General features: G+C 46.8%; 1 protein-coding gene across 1 annotated transcript in view; it reads right to left on the bottom strand.

Annotated features, from left to right (window-relative positions):
• The window catches only part of LOC107120677 (collagen alpha-1(II) chain), a 119,769-nt gene that overhangs the window by 5,313 nt on the left and 93,068 nt on the right, over nucleotides 1-21,388 (bottom strand). Inside the window, exons 41-51 of the mRNA XM_015423445.1 lie at nucleotides 20,211-20,264; nucleotides 18,371-18,532; nucleotides 18,156-18,263; nucleotides 15,750-15,857; nucleotides 13,754-13,807; nucleotides 11,030-11,137; nucleotides 9,114-9,167; nucleotides 5,847-5,953; nucleotides 4,348-4,402; nucleotides 1,980-2,087; nucleotides 1,025-1,313 (exon numbers count right to left, since the gene is read on the bottom strand). Coding sequence (XP_015278931.1) covers nucleotides 1,025-1,313; nucleotides 1,980-2,087; nucleotides 4,348-4,402; nucleotides 5,847-5,953; nucleotides 9,114-9,167; nucleotides 11,030-11,137; nucleotides 13,754-13,807; nucleotides 15,750-15,857; nucleotides 18,156-18,263; nucleotides 18,371-18,532; nucleotides 20,211-20,264 — 1,207 coding nt within the window. The remainder of the gene's footprint in view (nucleotides 1-1,024; nucleotides 1,314-1,979; nucleotides 2,088-4,347; nucleotides 4,403-5,846; nucleotides 5,954-9,113; nucleotides 9,168-11,029; nucleotides 11,138-13,753; nucleotides 13,808-15,749; nucleotides 15,858-18,155; nucleotides 18,264-18,370; nucleotides 18,533-20,210; nucleotides 20,265-21,388) is intronic.

The raw sequence follows: 21,388 nt of genomic DNA, 5'->3' as shown, positions 1-21,388 counted from the left end.
CCACCATCTATGCTCGCTTGCCTGTACTCCATGCACATTCTTTCCCTGAAAGTCGTGGCTGGTGCATGCAGCTGGCGATGCCGCTGCCATGGCAACCACCGAGAGTTGCCACCACTGTGCACCACTCAGATGCCCTTTCCCCAGTGACACTGGGCAGCTGGAAGCATGGGTGTTTGGAGCACTTCAAACAAAAAGATGGGGGCAGAGAGAGACAGTAAAGGAGGTGCATACACAGGGTTGCCAACCTCCAGGCGGTGGCTGGAGATCTGGGATTACAACTGGAGAAAATGGCCGCTTTGGAAGGTGGACTCTGTATGGCCTGATATCCCATTGAAACCCCTCCTCTCCCCAAACCCTGCCCTCCTCAGGCTCCACCCCCAAAACTTCCAGCTGGCAACCCTAAGAGCAGGTAGGAGTCAGTGGCAGTGGGTCCCACGAGAATTTCTGGGCCCAATATAAAGACTATGCCTTCTATTAAGATTGAGACACATATCTACAAGTTACAGATAGTGAGTGTTCATATAATGTCTTTCAGATCTGACTGTAGTTAGTTTTGGTTGTATTACTTCTTCTAACGAGTTTATGCCAAATCGTGAATATGTACTGAACTCAAAGGATACCGTTGTGCATACTCTACATGATATATAATTGTTGTTGAACGTGTATGTTGATGTTATTTGTTATATACGATAAAATTTAATAAAAATTTAAATACAAAAAAAAAAAAAGAATTTCTGGGCCCCAGCAGCTGCCCCACCTCGGGGCCTGCTGACACCATCCCTGAACACTGCATGGACCGCGCAGGTGTCTAGCAGAGGTCTGGAAGCACCCCACCTCTTTAAGCAAGGACTGGAACTGCTGAAACGGGGATTCTCAGCCCCTTCCACAGCGAGGGCAACCTCTCCTTGCTCTCAACAGCAGAACACGCCCGCGGCACTCTCTGGATTAGTGGTTAGGCCGCGCAGCAGAAAAGCCTGCCTCCCAGACCCACAAATTAGGCAGCGGCACTCCCCACGGCGCTCACCCCTCTTCCATTCTGGGTGGCAGAGTTTCAAGTCACGGCAAGTCCGGGCCGGGTTCTTCTTAGAGCCCTCGGGGCTCCGGATGCTTTCGATCTGGTTGTTGAGTGACTTCAAGGTAGCGTCGACCTCGGCGTCGTGCTGCCGCAGGTTGCCGGAAGCCTGGTCAGACCGCATGTAGCGCAGAGGGTCGGGGCCTTTCTCAGTCTGACCCAGGCCAGCGAAGGCCGACATGTCAATACCGGGTCCAGGTGGGCCGGGAGGGCCTGGAGGTCCAGGGTTTCCAGGAGGACCCTGTGGGGAAGGAAAAGAAACGGAGCCTGAGATCCTTGCGAGTCGATAAGAGGAATTCACTGCCATCCAATGTTTGCCCACGCCCCACGCACTCTCTCTGCGTCCTCCTGTCCCACCCCCACTGACCTCATCATCATCATCATCAATTATTTATTGAATTTCTGAATCGCCCAATCCCTGAGCACACAGGGCTCTGGGCGATTTACAACAGGTTAAAAAGATACAAAAACTACAGATTAAAATCGGCCGATCAGTTATTCCGAATTTGATTATCTCCAGATGGCATCTATAATTTAATCTAAAACCTACTCCAAAAGAGGGTGGGGCTTGGGTGGGCAATGCTTGGAGTGAAATTTCTCGACGGTGCTACTTTGGTTCAGGAGGTTGAATTGCACAACATTCCCAACTCTAAATTACTTCTAACTTCTAAAATATTGAACTCAAAATGCCAAAGCTGATCTTGGATTGTCCTAACAGGGCCCTGTGCAGTTGCCATTGATGAAAAAGCACAGAGCATGTAGGGATTTACAGCCATCCTGAAGGGAAGAATGATTTGGGCCGCTCTGTTACTTATACCTGGTTTAGCTCCATAGAGAGATTCAAACCCCAAAGGTGAACAAAGTGGGATATGGGACCTTTAATTTATGGCTTTCGCCAGTTACTTACAGCAGAACCAGTTTCTCCACTGCGACCACGAGGACCAGGAGGACCAATGGGGCCAGGCATTCCATTAGAACCATCTTTGCCAGAGGGGCCAACTGGACCTGGGGGACCCTAGGAGAGAGCCAAAACATTTGAGTGAGAACCAGGCTGCACATCAGAGCTGGCATCTATCCTCAAATGAATCATTCAGGAAATTAACAAGCCATGTGTGACGGACAGGTTAGGTTCCGCCTCTCCCTAAGAGTGACCAAAGGGAGGTGACGGAATGTTAGAGAGAGATACAGTTGAAAACAGCAACTGAGAGAGTTGAAGACTGCAGTTAGGTGGCTGTAAGCTGGCTGAGTGAAGTTGTGAAGAAGAGCTGCTTAAAGCTGACTGAGAAGTAACAAAGAATCCCAAATGCTGGAATAGGAAAATCGTTTAAAACCACAATTGAAAAGAAACTTTGTAACCTCTACCTGACGTTTTTCAGTGTCATATTCAAACCATAAATAAAAGTTAACTCCTTGTTTTTAAACCCTGCGGGGTGGTTGTCTCACAGAAAGAAACACACACACACAAGCAAAGATCTCAGTCTATATTTGCTGTAAAATATGAATAAATGGTGGCAGCATATGAATGAGATGGTGTTTGAGTCCCCAACTCCAACAGCTCTGTGTATTGTCTGAGTGAGGGGCAATTATTTAAGGGGGCTACCTTGTCTGAGTGAGAGAACAAACCTGAGATATTTTAGAAGAGGCAAGATGGGTAGTGATGTGTGACTGTCTGGCCTACCTGTAACTCTGAACCTGTAGGAGAGAGGTTGCCGAGGGTTGTAGGCACTCTGTGTGAGTGACAAAGGTCATCACACTGTGATGTCACAAAGCTATGGAAATCCAACCGAGTGCTTCCCAAGTAGGAATGGGCACCAACCTGCCCACAACCCTAAGTTCACAACTAAAATTACCTGGGTCTATGTGATCAAGCCTCAATGACCCTCCACATGGTTTTTGGAGGTTCAGGTGTCTCATCGTGGGGCATGTTGGCAGCATCTGTGGCAGACATGCTGGCACCGATTGTCAGAGCAATGGGGGGATGGACTTCTGCAGTCCTGGAAACACCACTAGTGGCCCTCCGAAGCTCAACAGACAGCGCTGGCTGCCAATAAGAGAGCTCCCATTCTGCTCTATGGGAGCAGAATGAGATATACCCCCAGATCACACACAGCCATTGTTTTCTGTTGGCAGCAGGTGCACCGCGTATTAGTTAGAGAGTCAGAAAGGGAAGAGAACTGGAAGTCATTACTCCTGTGAACAGTGGGGTTGGGGGTGTTTGGTACTTACTCAGGGCTCTGAGGCACCTGTCCTTCTACTCACACTGAGCAAAGGGGCTTAGGTTCCTTGGTTCAGGACCTCCCCCCCATTGAGTTTTGTGACTACTAGCTCTGTCTGGCTGGGATTGTGTGAGGTGGAGTGGACTCAGGGCTCTGAGCCACCTGTCTCTCTGCTCACGCTGACAGAGGGGCTTAGCTGCTGGTTGCCTTGCCAGAACATGCCCCCTCCCATACTTATTTCTGAACGCCTCGGCAGCTGTGATTCCTCCAGAGAGCATTTTCCTGGAGGCCCCTGCTTTGGGAGGCTGTAACTCGGCCCCCCTAAATCCAATTCTCACCAAACTTGGAGGGCGGGTAGAGGAGAGTCAGCTGGAGACTTGCTACAAGTTTGGCATATCTAGCCTGTAAGGGGGTGTTCTACCAAATCACGAACCTCACGAAACAAACTGGTTCGGGAAACTTGAAGGTCCAGGAAGGTTTGTGTTGCCCCACGAACTGAAACGAACCTCCATTTTCTTAGTTCGTGCCCATCCCCATTCCCAAGCTCCCTCCTTCAACAAGGAGGGTTGTATTTTCTGTATGCTGCATATATACATATCACTAGCATTGATCAACCTTCATCTTCAGTTATCAGCCATGTCATGTCAGCTTTTCAGATCCCACAGGGCCATACAAAGACACCCACATGAGGAAATATACATGTGATTTTTTTTCCCTTAGAGAACACTGCCCCATTTCTGGTCACCAAAACATCACTGAAAGACAGAATAATCAAGAGCCACTCTTCTTTTTCCACTTGAAGATCCTTCTCTCTAAATATGTTCATTTGTTCTCCAACCATTCTGTGTCTTTGAAGCACTTGAAGATACTAGACTTAAGGGTCTAGAACTCTGTGCTTAACAATCCCAAAAATTCTAACGAATGAAAAATTCAGAGTTCACTAGATAAGTATTGGACTTACACGCTACATCCAAGAACCACGCTGTTACATCTCCCTACTTCTTAACTAATGAAAGGGATTTTACTTATCATATCCTGGAGGTAAACGGGCAGACTTACCCTGGGACCAGAAGGGCCAGCAGGACCAGCAGCACCTTGATCTCCAGAAGTACCCCAAGGAAGACCGGGGGGGGGGGGAGAGAGAAATACCACACAATCATCTCTCACCCTTGTATGGTTTTCCCTGGCTAAGGTCCCCAACTCTCCTTACCCAGCACAGTATGGAACTGTTTTGAGAACCATTTTACTACAAAGGTTTTCAAACTTATTTTTTTTCTTCAGGGAAACCTTTCCACATCCACATTACGCTGAGGAATCACTGCATGTTGTGGCGCCATAGATAGGTGTGTTTTAGGATGAGAATTCATTTCACCAGACCTCGGTGTTTATTTATTTATTTCATTTGCCTAATAGCCCTCCCTCCCCCGTACACAGAGCTCAGGGCGGGGGGGACAACATTTCCAATGACAACATTCACTGTCGCGTTAAAATTTTAAAACTTGAAAAAGTATGTAGCTGTTTTGAGAGCCATTTTACTGCGAAGGTTTTCATGCTTATTTTTTTCTTCAGGGAAACCTTTCCACATCCACATTACGCTGAGGAATCACTGCATGTTGTGGCGCCATAGATAGGTGTGTTTTAGGATGAGAATTCATTTCACCAGACCTCAGTGTTTATTTATTTCATTCGTCTAATAGCCCACCCTCCCCCGTACACATAGCTCAGGGCGGGGGACAACATTTCCAATTACAACATTCACTGTCAAGTTAAAATTTTAAAACTTGATAAACTTAAAAATAAGGCTGACAAACTATTTAACTGACAATTTACCGACGGCACATAAAGCAATTTAGTGCCCTGTCCCTGTAGAGGGAAAAGGGAGGAAGGAGGCAGGCTAGATGGGAGAAACCATTGCAGTCCTCAACCACAGGCCTGGTGGAACATCTCTGCCTTACAAGCCTTGGCGGAACTGTTGTTGCCCTGTAGGAACTGACAGTGCTCCCTAGAATACATCTAGGCGTATTTGAGGGGGAAATCAACAGAGGTGTATGAACTGTATTTCAGGGAAGTGTGTCTTCCGTTAATGACCTTCTCGCTCTGGAGCCCCTAACAGGCTTCCAAGGAAGTCGCAGGTGGAAACACAGGTGGAAAAACCACTGCCTGAACATGCTACTTCTTGAATCTTACTATGTCTCTGTAAAGGGCTGTCACATCGCAGCAAACGTATGGCAACCCTGTAGGGGTTTCAAGGCCAGAGATGAACAGAGGTGGTTTGCCATGGCCTCCCGCTGCATCGCGACCCTGGACTTCCTTGGTGGCCTCCCATCAGGGCTGACCCTGCTTAGGTTCTGAGACCTGACAGGCTAGGCTGGGCCATCCAGCTTCAGGGCTTGAATTTTACCTCAGAGAAATTAATACCCCTGTGGCACAAAGTTTGTTTTTTATACCCAATAAGACGTAGGGACAAAACCTGGGGCCCTTATCCACCCACGTCAAGCCAAGAAGAGAACCTCTTGAGCCGGACCCTTCCCTATTTTGTGCTGACACCCAAACTTACAGGAGGCCCAGGTAGGCCCTGCAGGCCGGTGAATCCTCGGTGGCCCTTCAGGCCTCGCTCTCCTGCCTCGCCAGCTTCGCCCTTGTCCCCACGAGGACCTTGTGGACCCTGGATGGAGAGAACAGAAGACGCATTTCAGCCCAAATCACCAAGAGTCAGACAGCAGAGGACGGCCGACCTCCTGGGCAAAACCTGTGACGACCAAATGTAAACAAGGATTGGGATACTGATGCTCTCTGTTTGTGGCCTGCATCTCTGAGTGCTAGGCTATGATCCTAGCAAGAGTCCAGTAGCACCTTAAAGACTAACAAAATCTGTGGCAGGGTAGGAGCTTTTGTGAGTCACTGCTCACTTCTTCAGAGTATCTGAAGAAGTGAGCAGTGGCTCACAAAAGCTCCTACCCTGCCACAGATTTTGTTAGACTTTAAGGTGCTATTGGACTCTTGCTCTTTTCTACTGCTCCAGACTGCTGCAGACTATGTATTTTCTTCTACTACAGACTAACACAGCTACCCATCTTAGGCTAAGATCCTGTTTATACAGCAGGGCATTAGTCTGGTCAAGCCACTTTTATTAGGCTTGCCAAGTCCCCCCGAGGGGCAGGGAAACCCCCGCCCCAGAGGCCCGTTCCCCGCCGCCGGCGGATCGGGCCTCGGGGAGAACCCCACCCCCAAAGTACATGAAGTGCACGTCACCCGGAAGTGACGCGACCACGCCGGGCATGCTGGGGGCGGGGCCATGGTAATCTGAGGGAAAACTCTATGGTTTTCCCTCGGATGGTCGTGGCCCTGCCCCAGCATGCCCAGCGTGATCACATCACTTCCGGGTGACGTGGTTGCAGCGCACGTGCGCTCCGGGAAACAGCCGAGAGTCCCCTGCTCCAGCTAAAGCTCAGACTTGGCAACCCTAATTTTTATGCTGACTTTTTGCTCACCTCTGCTTAGCCAATACCTCTTGATACTGTTGGCTGATGTGTTCTGATGTCAGAATGGGCCTCTGTTGCACCTGCAAATGACTCAGCCTCCTTTATGACATCAGATGGCCTGAAGTATTACAATCCCTCTCTGCCTGCCGCTGACGTTTCTCTCTGTTCTGGAGCCACAGCCTCCTGTGCTTGGATGTCATAAAAGGCCTCACAAGGGACAGAGACATGGAACTGTTAGGGCAAGGGGAGAACAGTTACGCTGAACGACAGTGTTTATGGGCAGCTTGGCACTGATCTGAACAATGTCGAAGCGTGTTTACACCATGGGATTTCAAAGGACGCTGTGGTTCAGCACCCAGGGAGGCTTCAGCTGGAAACAGAGATGAGCACCGCCCCCTAGAGTCAGTTCTGACTGGCTTTCGAGCAAGGGAAACCTTAACCTTTACCTTACCTATACCTCTCCAGAGGTAATTCTACATTATTGCTGGGATGACAACTACTGAACTGAATTCTGGGGAATTGCTGCACTTGACGATTCTCTGGCTGGAGAAGGAGGAAACATGGCAGGTATTCCTGTCTGTGAAGCGTGTGGACACTACAGACAAGAGGCAATTGACTCCGAAGTACACATAGCTGTTTTCTATTCCCATGAATGCAAATTTATTTTGTACTTTTTAAAAATCCTACACTTCTTCCAAGGAGCTCAAGGCAGTATACATTACTTTCCCCTCCTCTATTTTACTCTCACAACCACCCTGTGAGGTAGGTTAAATTGAAAGGGAGAGTGAGTGACAGGTCCAAAGTCATCCAGAAACCTTCATTACAGAACTCGGATTTGAACCGGGGTCTTCCAGCGACTAATCGGCCACCCTAACCACTCACCCATGCTGGCTGTCTCAGATACTCATGCTTTAAGATTTGGACCTAGTTCTTGGAACATGACACTCTGCATAACATACTGTTGTTGTAATTCAACCACATTCACGCACTTTTCCCTGTCTGATGATTATGACAATATTCAGAGGCTCAGAGAGGTAGCCCAGGGCTTGGGGTAAAATGTATTCTTGGGGTACCCCTACTGAAATGCTGTCAGGAGAAAGCATAGGGGCAAACTAGATGTTACAGTGGCCACAGGTTCAACCTGTGGCTACTGACACCATTTCAGGGGAGAATTTAGCCATTTAAAAATTGCTGTAGCCATTTAAAAATTGCTGTGATCTTGTGCTGTCGTCCCCCCGTACCTTTTACAGTGCCAAAACAGTGCATGGAACACTGCCATAATAGTTTTATTGTATAATTCAGTAAGCAGTATGTCATGATGATAAAATTCCTTCATAACCATAAATGCCGATTCACTAGATAGGCAGAGAGGTTCTGATTTGACTCTGTGAGTGACAGACCTGAAAGTCAAAGGTGATTGCAGACAGACACAACCTTGCCTTGTCCACTAACCTTAGGCAATATGGACCAGCACATTGGGGGTCCCCAGCCTTGTGGCAAGCTGCCCCCAACCCAGTACCCCAGCAGTGCTATCAGCTCTTGTTTTGGGGATGCTAATAATCTTCAGCGTCCGTGAGAGCTCAGAAGAAAGTATGCTGAGTGAGAGAGATGTACTCACAGGCATGCCGCGTGCCCCCGCGGGACCGGAAGGACCCAATGGGCCTTGAGCACCCTAGAGAGAGCGAGACAAAGACAGGTTAGAAGCTCACCTGGCACCGTTTCTGTTTACACTGAGATGAACAGGATTTGGATGCGGCATTTTCACTACTGGTAAACCACAAGGTGTATTCTTGGGGTACCCCTACTGAAATGCTGTCAGGAGAAAGCATAGGGGCAAACTAGATGTTACAGTGGCCACAGGTTCAACCTGTGGCTACTGACACCATTTCAGGGGAGAATTTAGCCATTTAAAAATTGCTGTAGCCATTTAAAAATTGCTGTGATCTTGTGTTGTCGTCCCCCCGTACCTTTTATAGTGCAAAACAGGGCATGGAACACTGCCATAATAGATTTATTGTATAATTCAGTATGCAGTATGTAATGATAATAAAATTCCTCAATAACCATAAATGTCGATTCACTAGATAGGCAGAGAGGTTCTGATTTGACTCTGTGAGTGACAGACCTGAAAGTCAAAGGTGATTGCAGACAGACACAACCTTGCCTTGTCCACTAACCTTAGGCAATATGGACCAGCACATTGGGGGTCCCCAGCCTTGTGGCAAGCTGCCCCCAACCCAGTACCCCAGCAGTGCTATCAGCTCTTGTTTTGGGGATGCTAATAATCTTCAGCGTCCGTGAGAGCTCAGAAGAAAGTATGCTGAGTGAGAGAGATGTACTCACAGGCATGCCGCGTGCCCCCGCGGGACCGGAAGGACCCAATGGGCCTTGAGCACCCTAGAGAGAGCGAGACAAAGACAGGTTAGAAGCTCACCTGGCACCATTTTACACTGAGATGAACAGGATTTGGATGTGGCATTTTCACTACTGGTAAACCACAAGGCTTTCCTTCAAGGGTAGAACCAACCTAGACTATTTTTCTCTGCAAGCGGGAAAAAAAGCAGCTTGAGGTGGGCAAAAAAGAAGCGGGAGGGGAAAAGGTCAAAACCCCCCCCCCCCCAAATTATCTTCTGCTGATCTCTGCAACCTCCATGGCTGTTTTTTTGTAAAACAAGCAAACACAAAGAGGAAAACGTCGGAGAAAACCTACAGACAACTGACTGTAACTGACATTCATTTTGGGTTCAGGCTGAGAAATCCCACAGGATCTAAATATTCTGGAGGTGTAAGAGTTTCAGGTAGGCCAGAAAAACGAGCTCTACGTATGAACTCAGGAAAGCTTCCACAACATTTTGTTAAGAACTATGATTGAGGTCCACCTAATGCCACCTTTTGTTCCAACAGAGCCAGCATCAGATGCCTCTGGGAGTTCACAAGTCAAGAATGAAGGTGATGCCAGTGCCTTATTATTTGTCCTCAGTGATATAGTGCCTCTGCATATGGAGGTTCCATTTAGCTATCATGCCTAATGACTGTTGGTAGACCAATCTATCGTGACGTTGTCCAATTCATTTAAAGTTCTGATGTGTATAATTCATTTAAGTGAATTCTGAGTATTGCTACACTTTGTGAAACCTGAATCCATCAGTGTTTGGGTGGCCCTGGTTTGTAATAATATCAGAGAGGTAGGAAAAAATGTCTCTGGAAAATACCATTTTGGATCCAAAATGGATACCAACAAAAAAGGATACCATTTTGGATCCAGCATAGTTCTTCCACAGGCAAGATTTCTGCCCATGGAATGAAACGTTTCCATCCCCCCCCCTCTGCAACCCCCCCCCCCCCAATGCTGCTCCCAGAAACAGAATTTGGGGGGCATTTTAGGCTACAGCAGGAGGGGGAGGGAGGCAAGGAAGTCATGCCCCATTGGTAGAAATCCTTCTGTTTACAGAAATACTGCTCTGGATCCCAGCCAGCATTGGTTTTTTTAATGCAGCCATTCTGGAGTTCTTTCAGTTGGGTGCTAACCTGTGATGGTCTGTCACAGTGGATGTTTTCCCCTCATTGTGAGTTCCCTAAATATCCCAGAATCCCTTGAAATAACAAAAAAGGACAGGAAATACCTACACATTTTAGCACATCTATCCACTTCTCTGTGGTCACTGGAGGACTAACCATGACTCCTACTGCTGCTTACACACAGAACGTGACTAATCAAACTGGGATAAAAGTGGAGTGACTGCACTTTCTACCAGAGAGGTAGAAAGAAATGTAGCAAAGGCCATGGAGCTTTGGGGTGGAGGGAATAACAGGAGGTCTGCATAGATGGCACCACAATGTAAACACAGTGCCTAGGAAACATGCCAAAACCTCAGTGTTCTGGGAACTGTAAGGAAGAGTGTGGGAAGATCTCTTTCACAAATACAATAGTGGCAATGCAAATTTATGCAAACATTCTGGTAGATGACAGTGCAATACTTGGGGAGAATTGGAAACCAGAATATACCTCTGGATCTACCACTGGTCCTACTGTAACAGAAAGTGAGAGGAAGAATATCTGTTATGAGCTCTTATGGCTGTCACAGGTATGCTTGGAAGAAGCACTTGTAACCAAACCTGTCAAAAGATCTGGGGTGGGACAACTGAAAGCATCAAAGTTCACCTGAAACACTCACAATGCTTCTTCTTGATTCTACCATAGAATTCTCTTGGAGGGAAGAATGATCTCACTACCCACTGAACGACTCCTGGATACTTACTGCTTCGCCTCTGTCTCCTTGCTTGCCAGTTGGACCAACGGGACCTGGAGAGCCGGGAGGGCCAGGAGCACCGGGAGAACCAAGAGGACCCGTCTCACCACGATCACCCTTTCAGGGGGACAAAGAGGGAGTATTAAATCCTAAATTGTGCTCTCTTTTTTTTTGTATCCCGTTGGGATTGCAGCGGAGGGCAACATTAAGAGATGTGGCAGACACTGGCACTAAAGAAAAGCACTGAGGAGGATTTCAGAAAGGCGCGTATGGCGAAGAGACATGGAGCACCTTTGATTATCCACCCACTGTAGATATCATGAAGAAAAGGTGGCCATGGGTCATGGATAAACAGCCAGTTCTATGACACACACACACACACATCCTGTCACATTCTGTAACTCCAATGGATGTGACAGACAAGAGAAAGTTGCCTAAACCTGTCCTGTGTCTCTTTATTAGAGAAAGATGGGTTCAAAAAAATCCAGTTCTCATAGTTTTACCTGGCAGAAGGGTGTCGTGTTTGGTTGGCTTTCAGGGCAAGGAGCGGAGGGGCGGAAGGGGTATATGAGAACACAGGGATGTTAAGAACAGGGACTGCTACCATGGGCAGTGAGAATAGCAGTGCGGAAGACAGGCCTGTGCCCACCTGGATTATGCACGGAGACTACACCCTTCTCCTTATTGCAACTGCCTAAGGTAAAGTATGCCACTGAGTCACAACCAGGGGTCATTTCCTGCAGGAGCGCACAGGAGCGGAGCTCTGGCAGTAAAGAGCCCAGGGGGCGGGCACATGCAACAAGCCCCCCCTCCTGCTCCCAGCAGCCCCAGGCCACGAGGAGCAAGAAGCAGCCAGGTAAGTTGCAGAGCCCCCCCCCCAACAGCTAGCAATCCAAAACAGTCCAGTGGAGCCTGAGCGGTGGGTGTTGCCTTCTGACACACTTCCGGTGATGTCAGGGGGTGTGGCAAATAAGTTATGCTAATGAGTTATGCTAATGTGCTCCTGCACCTCTTTTTCTACGAAATGACCCCTGGTCACAACCAACTCATGGCAACCCCATGAAGTTCCACCTGGTTTGCCATTCCCTTCCTCTGCATAGCAGCCTGTCTTCCTTGGTCATCTCCCGTCCAAGGACTGACCCTGCTTAGAGTCTGAGCTCTGATGAGACTGGGCTACTCTGGGCTATTAAGGTTGCTACTCGGAACCACCTGTTTTGTAGGGTCATTGAACAAGCAAAAAATTGGGCTTGGGCAGGGTTGAGGGAGTCCTTAAGCTACTCCTTTGGAAAGACAGCAGCTGCAAACTCCTAGTGATGCCCAATACGTCTGTCAGCATATCCTCCTACGACTGCTGCCACCTCTTGAGGCACCACATTCATCTACCGACTGTGCCCCCAAGCCAATATGAGCAAGTTATTCTGGTCAGATGTTACAGCAGCCTTTACATTCCCAAAATGTTTCAGTCTGCAAAAAACTATATAAAACCTGTTAGCATGAAGACTTTTTAAGGAGTAGTGGCTGTATCCAGTATTGGACAACTATAGGAAGTACATTCAGTGTAAAGAAAAAGCCAAAACAATCTTATGAAGGTTTATGTCCACCAGGAACTTTTTGGAATGGTTCCGTCATCTTTGGATTTTGGAGTCCTTGAAGAACACTGAGCACTTATCTGAATTAGGACTGGATTTTAAGACGTATGTTTTTAAATTATAAGTATATTATGTTTTATTATAGCAAGGTTATCTTGCCTTTGTAAGCCGCCCTGAGCCCTACGGGGGAGGGCGGGGTATAAATCTGATAAATAATAAATGATAAATAATAAAGTATTTCAAGGTAACAAGCAAATTAAGCAAACTGATGTCAAAGACTACAGTTTCCTAATCTTATCTTTACCAAATGACACTGAAGCTTTTTGCATCCCACTGGAGTTAGTACATTTACAATGCACTCCTAAGCAAAGTAATACCTTTCTTGATCCAGTGAAGTCAAGAGACTTGGAAGGGGCTAACCCTGCTTAGGTTTTCAGTGTTATCATCGATATCCTATGCCCTTGTACCCAGATTTTATATTTTCATCTGGCAAATATTGTCTCCTGATCTAATAATCTGTCTCTGGCTTTTTGCACTCAGCTCCATGCATAAAATCTTTTTGGGTGCTTCTTTCTTTCTGGCTTCCTACGGCTTCTATTAATCATTTCTTCCACCCAGAATCAAAATGCAATCATCGGTGCAAACAGTTGATCTCCCAGTCAGGCTTTTAGCCAAGGAGGACAAAGAACCTCCTATCACAGCAGAAGTTCTACTTTTCTCCCAGCCAACAGGGCTGCATTTTTTTATCCCCCTCTTTTCTCCTCAGCCTCAACCTATCAAACTGTATTTTATTTTATTTCTGTTATCTCACCTGAGCGTAATACACTGCTTTGCCCAACATTATACACTTCACCAGACTCCTGCTTCTTTATACGTTGCATAACTGTAATCGTCTCTTGTTTTTACCACCTATCGGCATGACCAATTACTGACCACACAGCCCTTTTTACCAGACAGGCCTTTAGGATTATCAAAGCACCAAATTTTATGTCAAGATATAGTGTTTTTATTATGCTGTTGCTTGTATGCATATTTTAACTTCGGCATGGCCGTTTGTTAGCCACCTCGAGCTGTATATTGGATGGGGTGGGATATAAATCCCAAAAATAAATAAATAAATAAATAAAATAGGACAGACACTTACCTTCACTCCAGGAGAACCATCTCGGCCTGGGGGACCATCTGAACCAGGGTTACCCTGAGAATGTGAAACGAAATGCATTAGTTTCTTCTGCGCCAGGAAAATGCCTGGATAGAGCTTTCTGAACGCTGACATAACAGAGCAGGCCAGCTGGTAACACTGACCCCCAAATAGTCCCAATTCATACCCTCTATTCATTGGCTGCTTATAACAGAAGAGCATCAGCCCTGCTGAATCAGACCCACGGTCCATCTAGTCCAGCATCCTGTCTCACACAGTGGCTAAGCAGTTATTCTGGAGAGCCAATAACAGGGCACAGGGGCCAAGGCCTTACCCTGATGTTGCCTCCTGGTCAATGCTCCCTCTAAGCTGTGGAGTCTTGTGAGCAAAAATCCTACTTTGTGAGCTACTGGCATGAAAGTTGTGAGCGAGCGACTTGGCTACTGCATATGTTAGTTTGCTCTGGAGCCATCCTTCCTGAGCGAAGAGAAAAATGCGTGAGCCAGAGGCTAAAAACCTGTGAGCTAGCTCACTCTAACTCAGCTTAGAGGGAACACTGCTCCTGGTACTGGTATTCAGTGGATGACTGCCTCTGAATGTGGAGGTTCCCTTTAGTCACCATGGCTCGTAGCCACTGATAGATCTATTTCCATGAGCCTGTTGGGGAGGGCGGGGTACAAATCTAATGAAATAATGAATAAATGAATCTATCTAATCCTCTTTTAAAGCAGGCGATACCCGTGGCCATCACCACATCCTCTGGCAGCAAACTCTACATTTTAACAACTTATTGAGTAAAGAAGTATTTCTTTTTTCTGTCCTTAATCTACTGGCCTCAAGTTCTAGTATTGGATGCCCTCGAGTTCTAGTATTTTGGGAAAGGGAGAAAAGGTTATCACTAACCCATACGCAATTGTCCCCCCTCAGTTATCTCTGTTTTAAACTGTGAAGTCCCAGACTCTTCCTCGTAGGGAAGGTACTCCGACTCCCTAATCGTCTTGACTGCCCTCTTCTGTACTTCCCAGCTTTGCAGTGTCCTCTTTGAGATGCGGTGTTCAGAAATGCACACAGTATTCCAAATGAGGCCGCACCATAGATTTCATACAGGGGAATTGTAATATTGGCTCTACCCGTATGAAACTTGCAGTCATATATAATATCTCCAAGGGCATTTTAAGGGAGGGGTCGGCTCCCCAATTCCACACCAAGTAGCCTGCTGCCAAGTTCCAACCTATCCCCAAAGATACACTTCAGCCATGGATTTCAGTACCCTCTACAATAGGCAGTGTGGGAAAGGGAGGCGAATGCAACTCTCAGACGGCCAGATTTGCGCTACAACTGACAGTGGTTAACCTATAAACGAACGTTGATTTATGGCTATGATTTTAACCAAGCATGGACGGCTTCAAAAGGGAATTAGATAAGCATATGGAGCAGAGGTCCATCAGTGGCTATTAGCCACAAGGTATAGCTAGGGGCTCTGGGGCAAGTGATGCTTTGTCTTCTTGAGGCTTGGGGGTGGGGGTCAACAGTGGGAGGGCTTCTAATGTCCTGGCCCCACTGGTGGACCTCCTGATGGCACTGGTATTTCTGGCCACTGTGTGACACAGAGTGTTGGACGGGATGGGCCTTTGGCCTGATCCAACATTGGCGTCTCTTATGTTCTTATGTAACACATCTCTAAAAAAGTAAGTATAGTATGGAAGAACTGTAAAAAAACCACTAGCCAACCAATGGGCCAGCACAACGGAACTCAAAAGAGAGCTTTCCCCCTACGTACTTACAATCATTGTTCATTCTCAAGTCTTTCTTATTTTTTAAAAAAACTCATTTTGGAGCATGAAAGAATAGCTACTTTTTATCCCCTTTGTTTTCTTTGTTACTGATAAATTGCAGGCCTATATGAGTAAGCAGCAGCGGAATGAAAAAAATACTCCCAAAGAAATCAGGGTTTCCCCCCTTGTCTTCATCCATATGACAAGTTGGCAATGCCACTCACCTCCCGTCCAGGTTCGCCAGAGGGACCAGTCAGACCAGGTGGACCCACTGGGCCAGGTGGGCCTCGATCCCCGGGACCCCCAGAAGCACCTTGTTTGCCAGGCTCACCCTGAAAAGAAAGGGAGACAAACACGGCTAAGTCGAAGGGCAAACAGATTCTTCCGTTCGGGGCAGTAGTGGTTTATTTTGACAGTCGTCTCAAGTCCAGTGAGAAAGTATTGACTTCAAGAAGTTTCTCTTAAATCCTATGCCCTTGAATGGGAAACTATTTATGCAGTTGGTCTCCACACACATAAGCACTAGAAACATTTCCAGCATTATTTGTTTTTTGTTTTTTTTAAATTATGTTAATTAATAAACCCCATAAATAGGATACTGTGATATATGACTAAAAGGTAAAGGTAAAGGTTCCCTTGCTCGAAAGCCAGTCGAATCCGACTCTAGGGTTGCGGTGCTCATCTCCATTTCAAAGCCAAAGAGCCAGCGCTGTCCGAAGACGTTTCCGTGGTCATGTGGCCGGTATGACTAAACACCAAGGCGCACGAAACGCTGTTACCTTCCCACTGAAGCGGTACCTATTTATCTACTTGCAATTTCTTGCTTTCGAACTGCTAGGTTGGCAGGAGCTGGAACTAGAGATGGGAGCTCACTCCGTCATGCGGCATACTCAGTCCCGAACTGCTGAACTACTGACCTTCCACAGCCTGCAGCTCAGCGTCTTAACCACTTGAGCCACCGCAGCTCCCGATATATGACTACACGCCCAGTATTTAAAACCTGCCAATTTGGAATGAAATAAAGGGACGTTTATTTATTTATTTGGATTTATATCACACCCTCCCTGCAAGCGGGCTCAGGGTGGGTTCCAACAATATAAAATACAATACAGCTAAAACCAGATTAAGAACAACAATCAAAAAATAACATAACTCCTAGGTATCATCTCAACTCTAGTAGAAACCATGTCAACACTAGTGGAAACCAGATAATCTTAGTGATAAGTTGGCATTAAAATTTTAAGGATTTTAAGGATCCAGGCCACTGATGGGGCCAGCCAAATAGATGGGATGCTTCTACTGGGATGGTTTGATGGTACAGTGAGCCCAGAGCTGTCAGTTATAATCGACAGGAACTTTTCGGAATCCCATATAAATGTATTTTCCTCGCTGTGAAGTCTGAATTCCTTCAACTGATGCTGTCAGGGACTGAACGCTGGCTCTTTCATAATTGCAAAGCACGTGGTCTGTCATGGAGTGACTATGCCCCAAATAAGTATCTCCACTTTTAGTCCCGTTGAGGTAAGTTTTGCCCCTTAAAAGAGACCCTTTCTTTCTCTCCTGTGGGTATCAAATTATTTGATGCATAGTATTGGGGTCAGTCTGTCCCCAAAATACACTTAACTAAACCTTTCTGTAAGCTGCGGTGGCTCAAGTGGTTAAGACGCTGAACTTTAGGCTGTGGAAGGTCAGTAGTTCAGCAGTTCGAGACCCAAGTGTGCCGCATGATGGAGTGAGCTCCCGTCTCTAGTTCCAGCTCCTGCCAACCTAGCAGTTCGAAAGCAAGAAATTGCAAGTAGATAAATAGGTACCGCTTCAGTGGGAAGGTAACAGCGTTTCGTGCGCCTTGGTGTTTAGTCATACCGGCCACATGACCACGGAAACGTCTTCGGACAGCGCTGGCTCTTCGGCTTTGAAACGGAGACGAGCACCGCAACCCTAGAGTCGGATTTGACTGGCTTTCGAGCAAGGGAACCTTTACCTTTACCTTTAAACCTTTCTGATTTATACATTTGTCCTTAGGTGTTAACATTCATACACATTTGTCTTTTAAAAACATAACTCCGCATGTGCCCCTCTGTGCGAGGACTGTACCACTTCAGCTTTTCACATCTGAACTGGCCATTACTCTCTGCTAACCATTCGCCATTTTGTACGCTGAAGCGGGACCATGCTTGTCACAACATCTTGCTTTTCATGCTCTGCCACCTCAGTTTATGACAAACTGAGCAATACCGTAAAATTATGTTAATTTTTAAAAAAGAAACCAGATGCCTCTCCTTACTGACTGTCACTGTTTCAGAATATGAACCTTTTTTAAAATGACAAATTCACAAGTGCCTGAATGCATGGGTGTCGTAAATGCAGGACTCGTAGTACCGAAAGCGTCATTCATCTGAAAGAACGCCAGGTTACAGGCTCTACAAATATGTGAGACTCTGCCTTCCTCCTGAGGCTTTACGCACAAGAGTGAAGAACTTAACTGAGCCTCCTGCAGAGACAAGCAAAGCCTTCGGAGGTTAAAAATTCCAGCAAATACTTGGGTGAAAACTGAAATACTGCTGCCCTTGAACAGGCAGTGCATGTCACATCTCAACACTTTTCTGACCTGAACTCCCCAAATCACTTACAGAAGGACCAGGCAGACCAGGGAATCCTCTCTCGCCACGCTGACCGGGGAGACCAACAATACCTCTCTGCCCCGCCAAACCTTGAGGACCCGGGGGACCATCAGCACCCTGTGGGAAGGGGGGGGGGGAAGGCAGAGGTAGCAGGTTAATTTCCAGAAACAGCAGTATTGGGTCAGATCAGTGGAAAATGGGGAAAGGACAGGGCAAATACATACAGGGGGACCATCTTCTCCAGATTCTCCCTTCTCGCCTGGGGAACCAGCAGGGCCTTGCAGACCAGGGTCACCGGCACGCCCCGTTGGGCCTGCATCACCACGAGCACCCTTGGGACCGTCTTTACCAGCAGAGCCTGGTGGGCCTGGGGGACCAGGATTGCCCTTGGAAGAAGACAAAAAGGATTATATGGAGGAAAAGTATACCACTTGACCCAGCATGATATGAAGAACTACACAAGATAGGGGTGGGTGGGGAGAGAGAGATGAAGGTCCAGTAAGAGTCCAAAGGAATGATCTGTGTAAACATTAATTCTCTTGTGAGGGGATGTGAATCAGTCTGGGGCAGAGAAGAACTGTTAGCTGCCCCAGACTGTGGGGACAGGACAGATTTTTTTTGGCTGTAACATGAGCTGTCTTTTTTTAAAAAAAGAAAAAAGAAAAGAAAAGGGGTTAAATCTTTTTCTTACTAGATTTCTTTGGTGGCTTCCAAATGTCTGAAGCTCCACAGACAGCTAGAGTTTTGTTCTGTTTCTTTTTTTTTCTTTTTCTTACTGGAAATTCATATAAGAGGCATTGCTGCCGTTGAGGCTGGACGTCTGGCAGCCCAGCACATGGTGGGCCCCAAAGAAACCTGCAGCTTTGTATTTCAAGTATATGTTACCAGCTAAAGGGAGGGAGCCAAACGACCAGTAAGACCATAGTCAGAAATGATCTAACTCCACCACTGATGAGATAAATCATAAGGTCCATGCAGTCTAACCCACTAATCATGAATCTTAACCACACTACGTAACTTGGGCTCAGGGTACCTAGAGGAACCCTTTCTAACATATCCCACCCCCCACTTGTGGGATCTGAGGCCATCAGGGTACAACCTTTTTAGAGTTACCGTCCCTCTGGAGTTTAGGGAGGGGGCTATAAAGGCCTTCGAGGGGGGAAGTTGGAGACTGTGGTATAGCCTGATCGTGTCAGATCTCGGTAGCTAAGCAGGGTCGGTACTTGGATGGGGGGCCATCAAGGAGGACTATGCAGACGCAGGGAATGCCTCTGCTTCTCACTTGCCTTGAAATCCCCTTGCTGGGGTCACTTGGTTGCAAGCTAATGGCATCTAGGTATGTATAAAGGTCTTCTTGGTAATACCTGTGGAACTGTTCCTTGTGGAAATCAGCTAATGGCATTTAGGTATGTACAAAGGTCTTCTTGGTAGTACCTGTGGAACTGTTCCTTGTGGAAATCCTTTCCTAGGGAGGCCTACCAGGTTGGCTCATGCCATCATTTAAACTCTGCATGTAATGTCACTGATTTCTGATTTTTATCCCAGATGTACAACTGCTGTGCTGTTAGAAAATGGCTGAATCCATTTCAATTTGGCTATTACTTTTACATATTTTTTTCTTATACTGAAAATCAACTAAAAATTCTTCCAAATAAATTCTTGCAAATACTTCACAGGATTGTAAATTCCTGCAAATAAGTGAACAATACCTGAACTTCCTGTGAGGTGAGTATGAAGCTATTACCAAGGCATAAGCATGCACTGTTTTGCCAATGTCTCCCCTTCGGTTTGCCAAGTTCTACCACCTCTTTTCAGAGCAAATATTGAACAAGTGACTCCTTGCTTAATCTCTGTGCATTTGGGATATTTCTTTCAGATTTATTTTAAATTCTAATCTTATTGCCAAAAAGTGGATGTATATCCTTCCTGCTTTTTGTTTCATGTACGCTCCATACATATATCAAAACTTTGGCTAACAGTTTGATTAAGTTAAAGCTAAGAATCTCTTCCCAGGTTGCCAGTGGCCCAAACCAACAAATCCATGCTGAATAGCCAAGAACTTACATTGGGTCCTGGTGGTCCAACTCGTCCTGCTGCTCCAGGGAATCCAGTGGCACCCTGGGAAATAAGGGGAGAAAAAGCATTATAAACAGACATACTAAGTGGCAGAGATATTGTACAACCACCCTCTTGGTCTCCAACTTGCTTCAGGCTAACAAAGCCTGAAAAAATGCTTGTTGAAATTTCAGCCCATTTGGAAAGAAGCTCCTTTGCACTATAAAGGAGGAGGAGGAGGAGGAAGAAGAAGGCTAGATTTATACCCCACTCTTCAATACCCGAAGGAGTCTCAGAGCGGTTTACAATCTCTTTTCCATTCCCCTCCCCACATCAGACACCCTGTGAGGTAGGTGGGGATGAGAGAGCTCTTTCGAGATCTGCTTGTGAGAGAACAGTCCCAAAAGAACTTCTGACTGACCCAAGGTCACACCAGCAGCTGCATGTGGAGGAGTGGGGAATCAAACCCAGTTCTCCCAGATTAGAGTCTGTGCGCTTAACCACTACACCAGACTGGCTCTCGGAACATGCTGAGATCAAGCAGAGGGCAGAATGAATGATGGTGTCCCACTCTGGCAGGCACTAGGCACCATAACAGAGGAAAAGTGCATCCAACTGGGGACACTGGAGTGGGGGAACCCTCCACTAGTATAGCCCACCAGGTGAAGCTCAACTCCCAACTTACCCCACAGCCATACAGGCTAATACTGACTCTAATTTGAGGCTGGATGTAACAGCCAGAACTCCCAAGTGTGCTTAAAAGCATCAGGCAAGGCAGTTAGCCCATATGCGGACAGGATGCTGGCTGCCAGTAACTTACTTCATACATGCATTGAAAACCTTGCTTGTTCCATAGAAAAATCAATTCACAAAGACTGCATCCACCCATTACTGGATATTACACCATCATGGCACAGCAGCAGTCATTTGCAACTGGACTGGCTTGCCCACGCAGGAAAATCCAGGTGCAAATGAATGCTCTAGCGCAATATCCCCTGATGTGCAGATGTGGCCATTTTAAAAGCCATTTATGAGAAACTGATCTGTGCCCACAAAAACATGCCAGAGGCAAGAACCCACCACTAACCAGGATTAGACTGTGATTCTATCTCGGGCTCGTAGCTACAGTGGGGCATCTCGGAGCCCGGCCCCCAGACTTACTGGCAAGGCCCCACAACTTCCCATCC

The sequence above is a fragment of the Gekko japonicus genome, unplaced genomic scaffold, assembly GCF_001447785.1.
Source record: "Gekko japonicus isolate JY-2015 unplaced genomic scaffold, Gekko_japonicus_V1.1 scaffold1573, whole genome shotgun sequence".
Classification (NCBI taxonomy): domain Eukaryota; kingdom Metazoa; phylum Chordata; class Lepidosauria; order Squamata; family Gekkonidae; genus Gekko; species Gekko japonicus.
The sequence above is the reverse complement of the archived record's forward strand: the minus strand, read 5'-3'. Positions and strand labels throughout refer to the sequence as shown.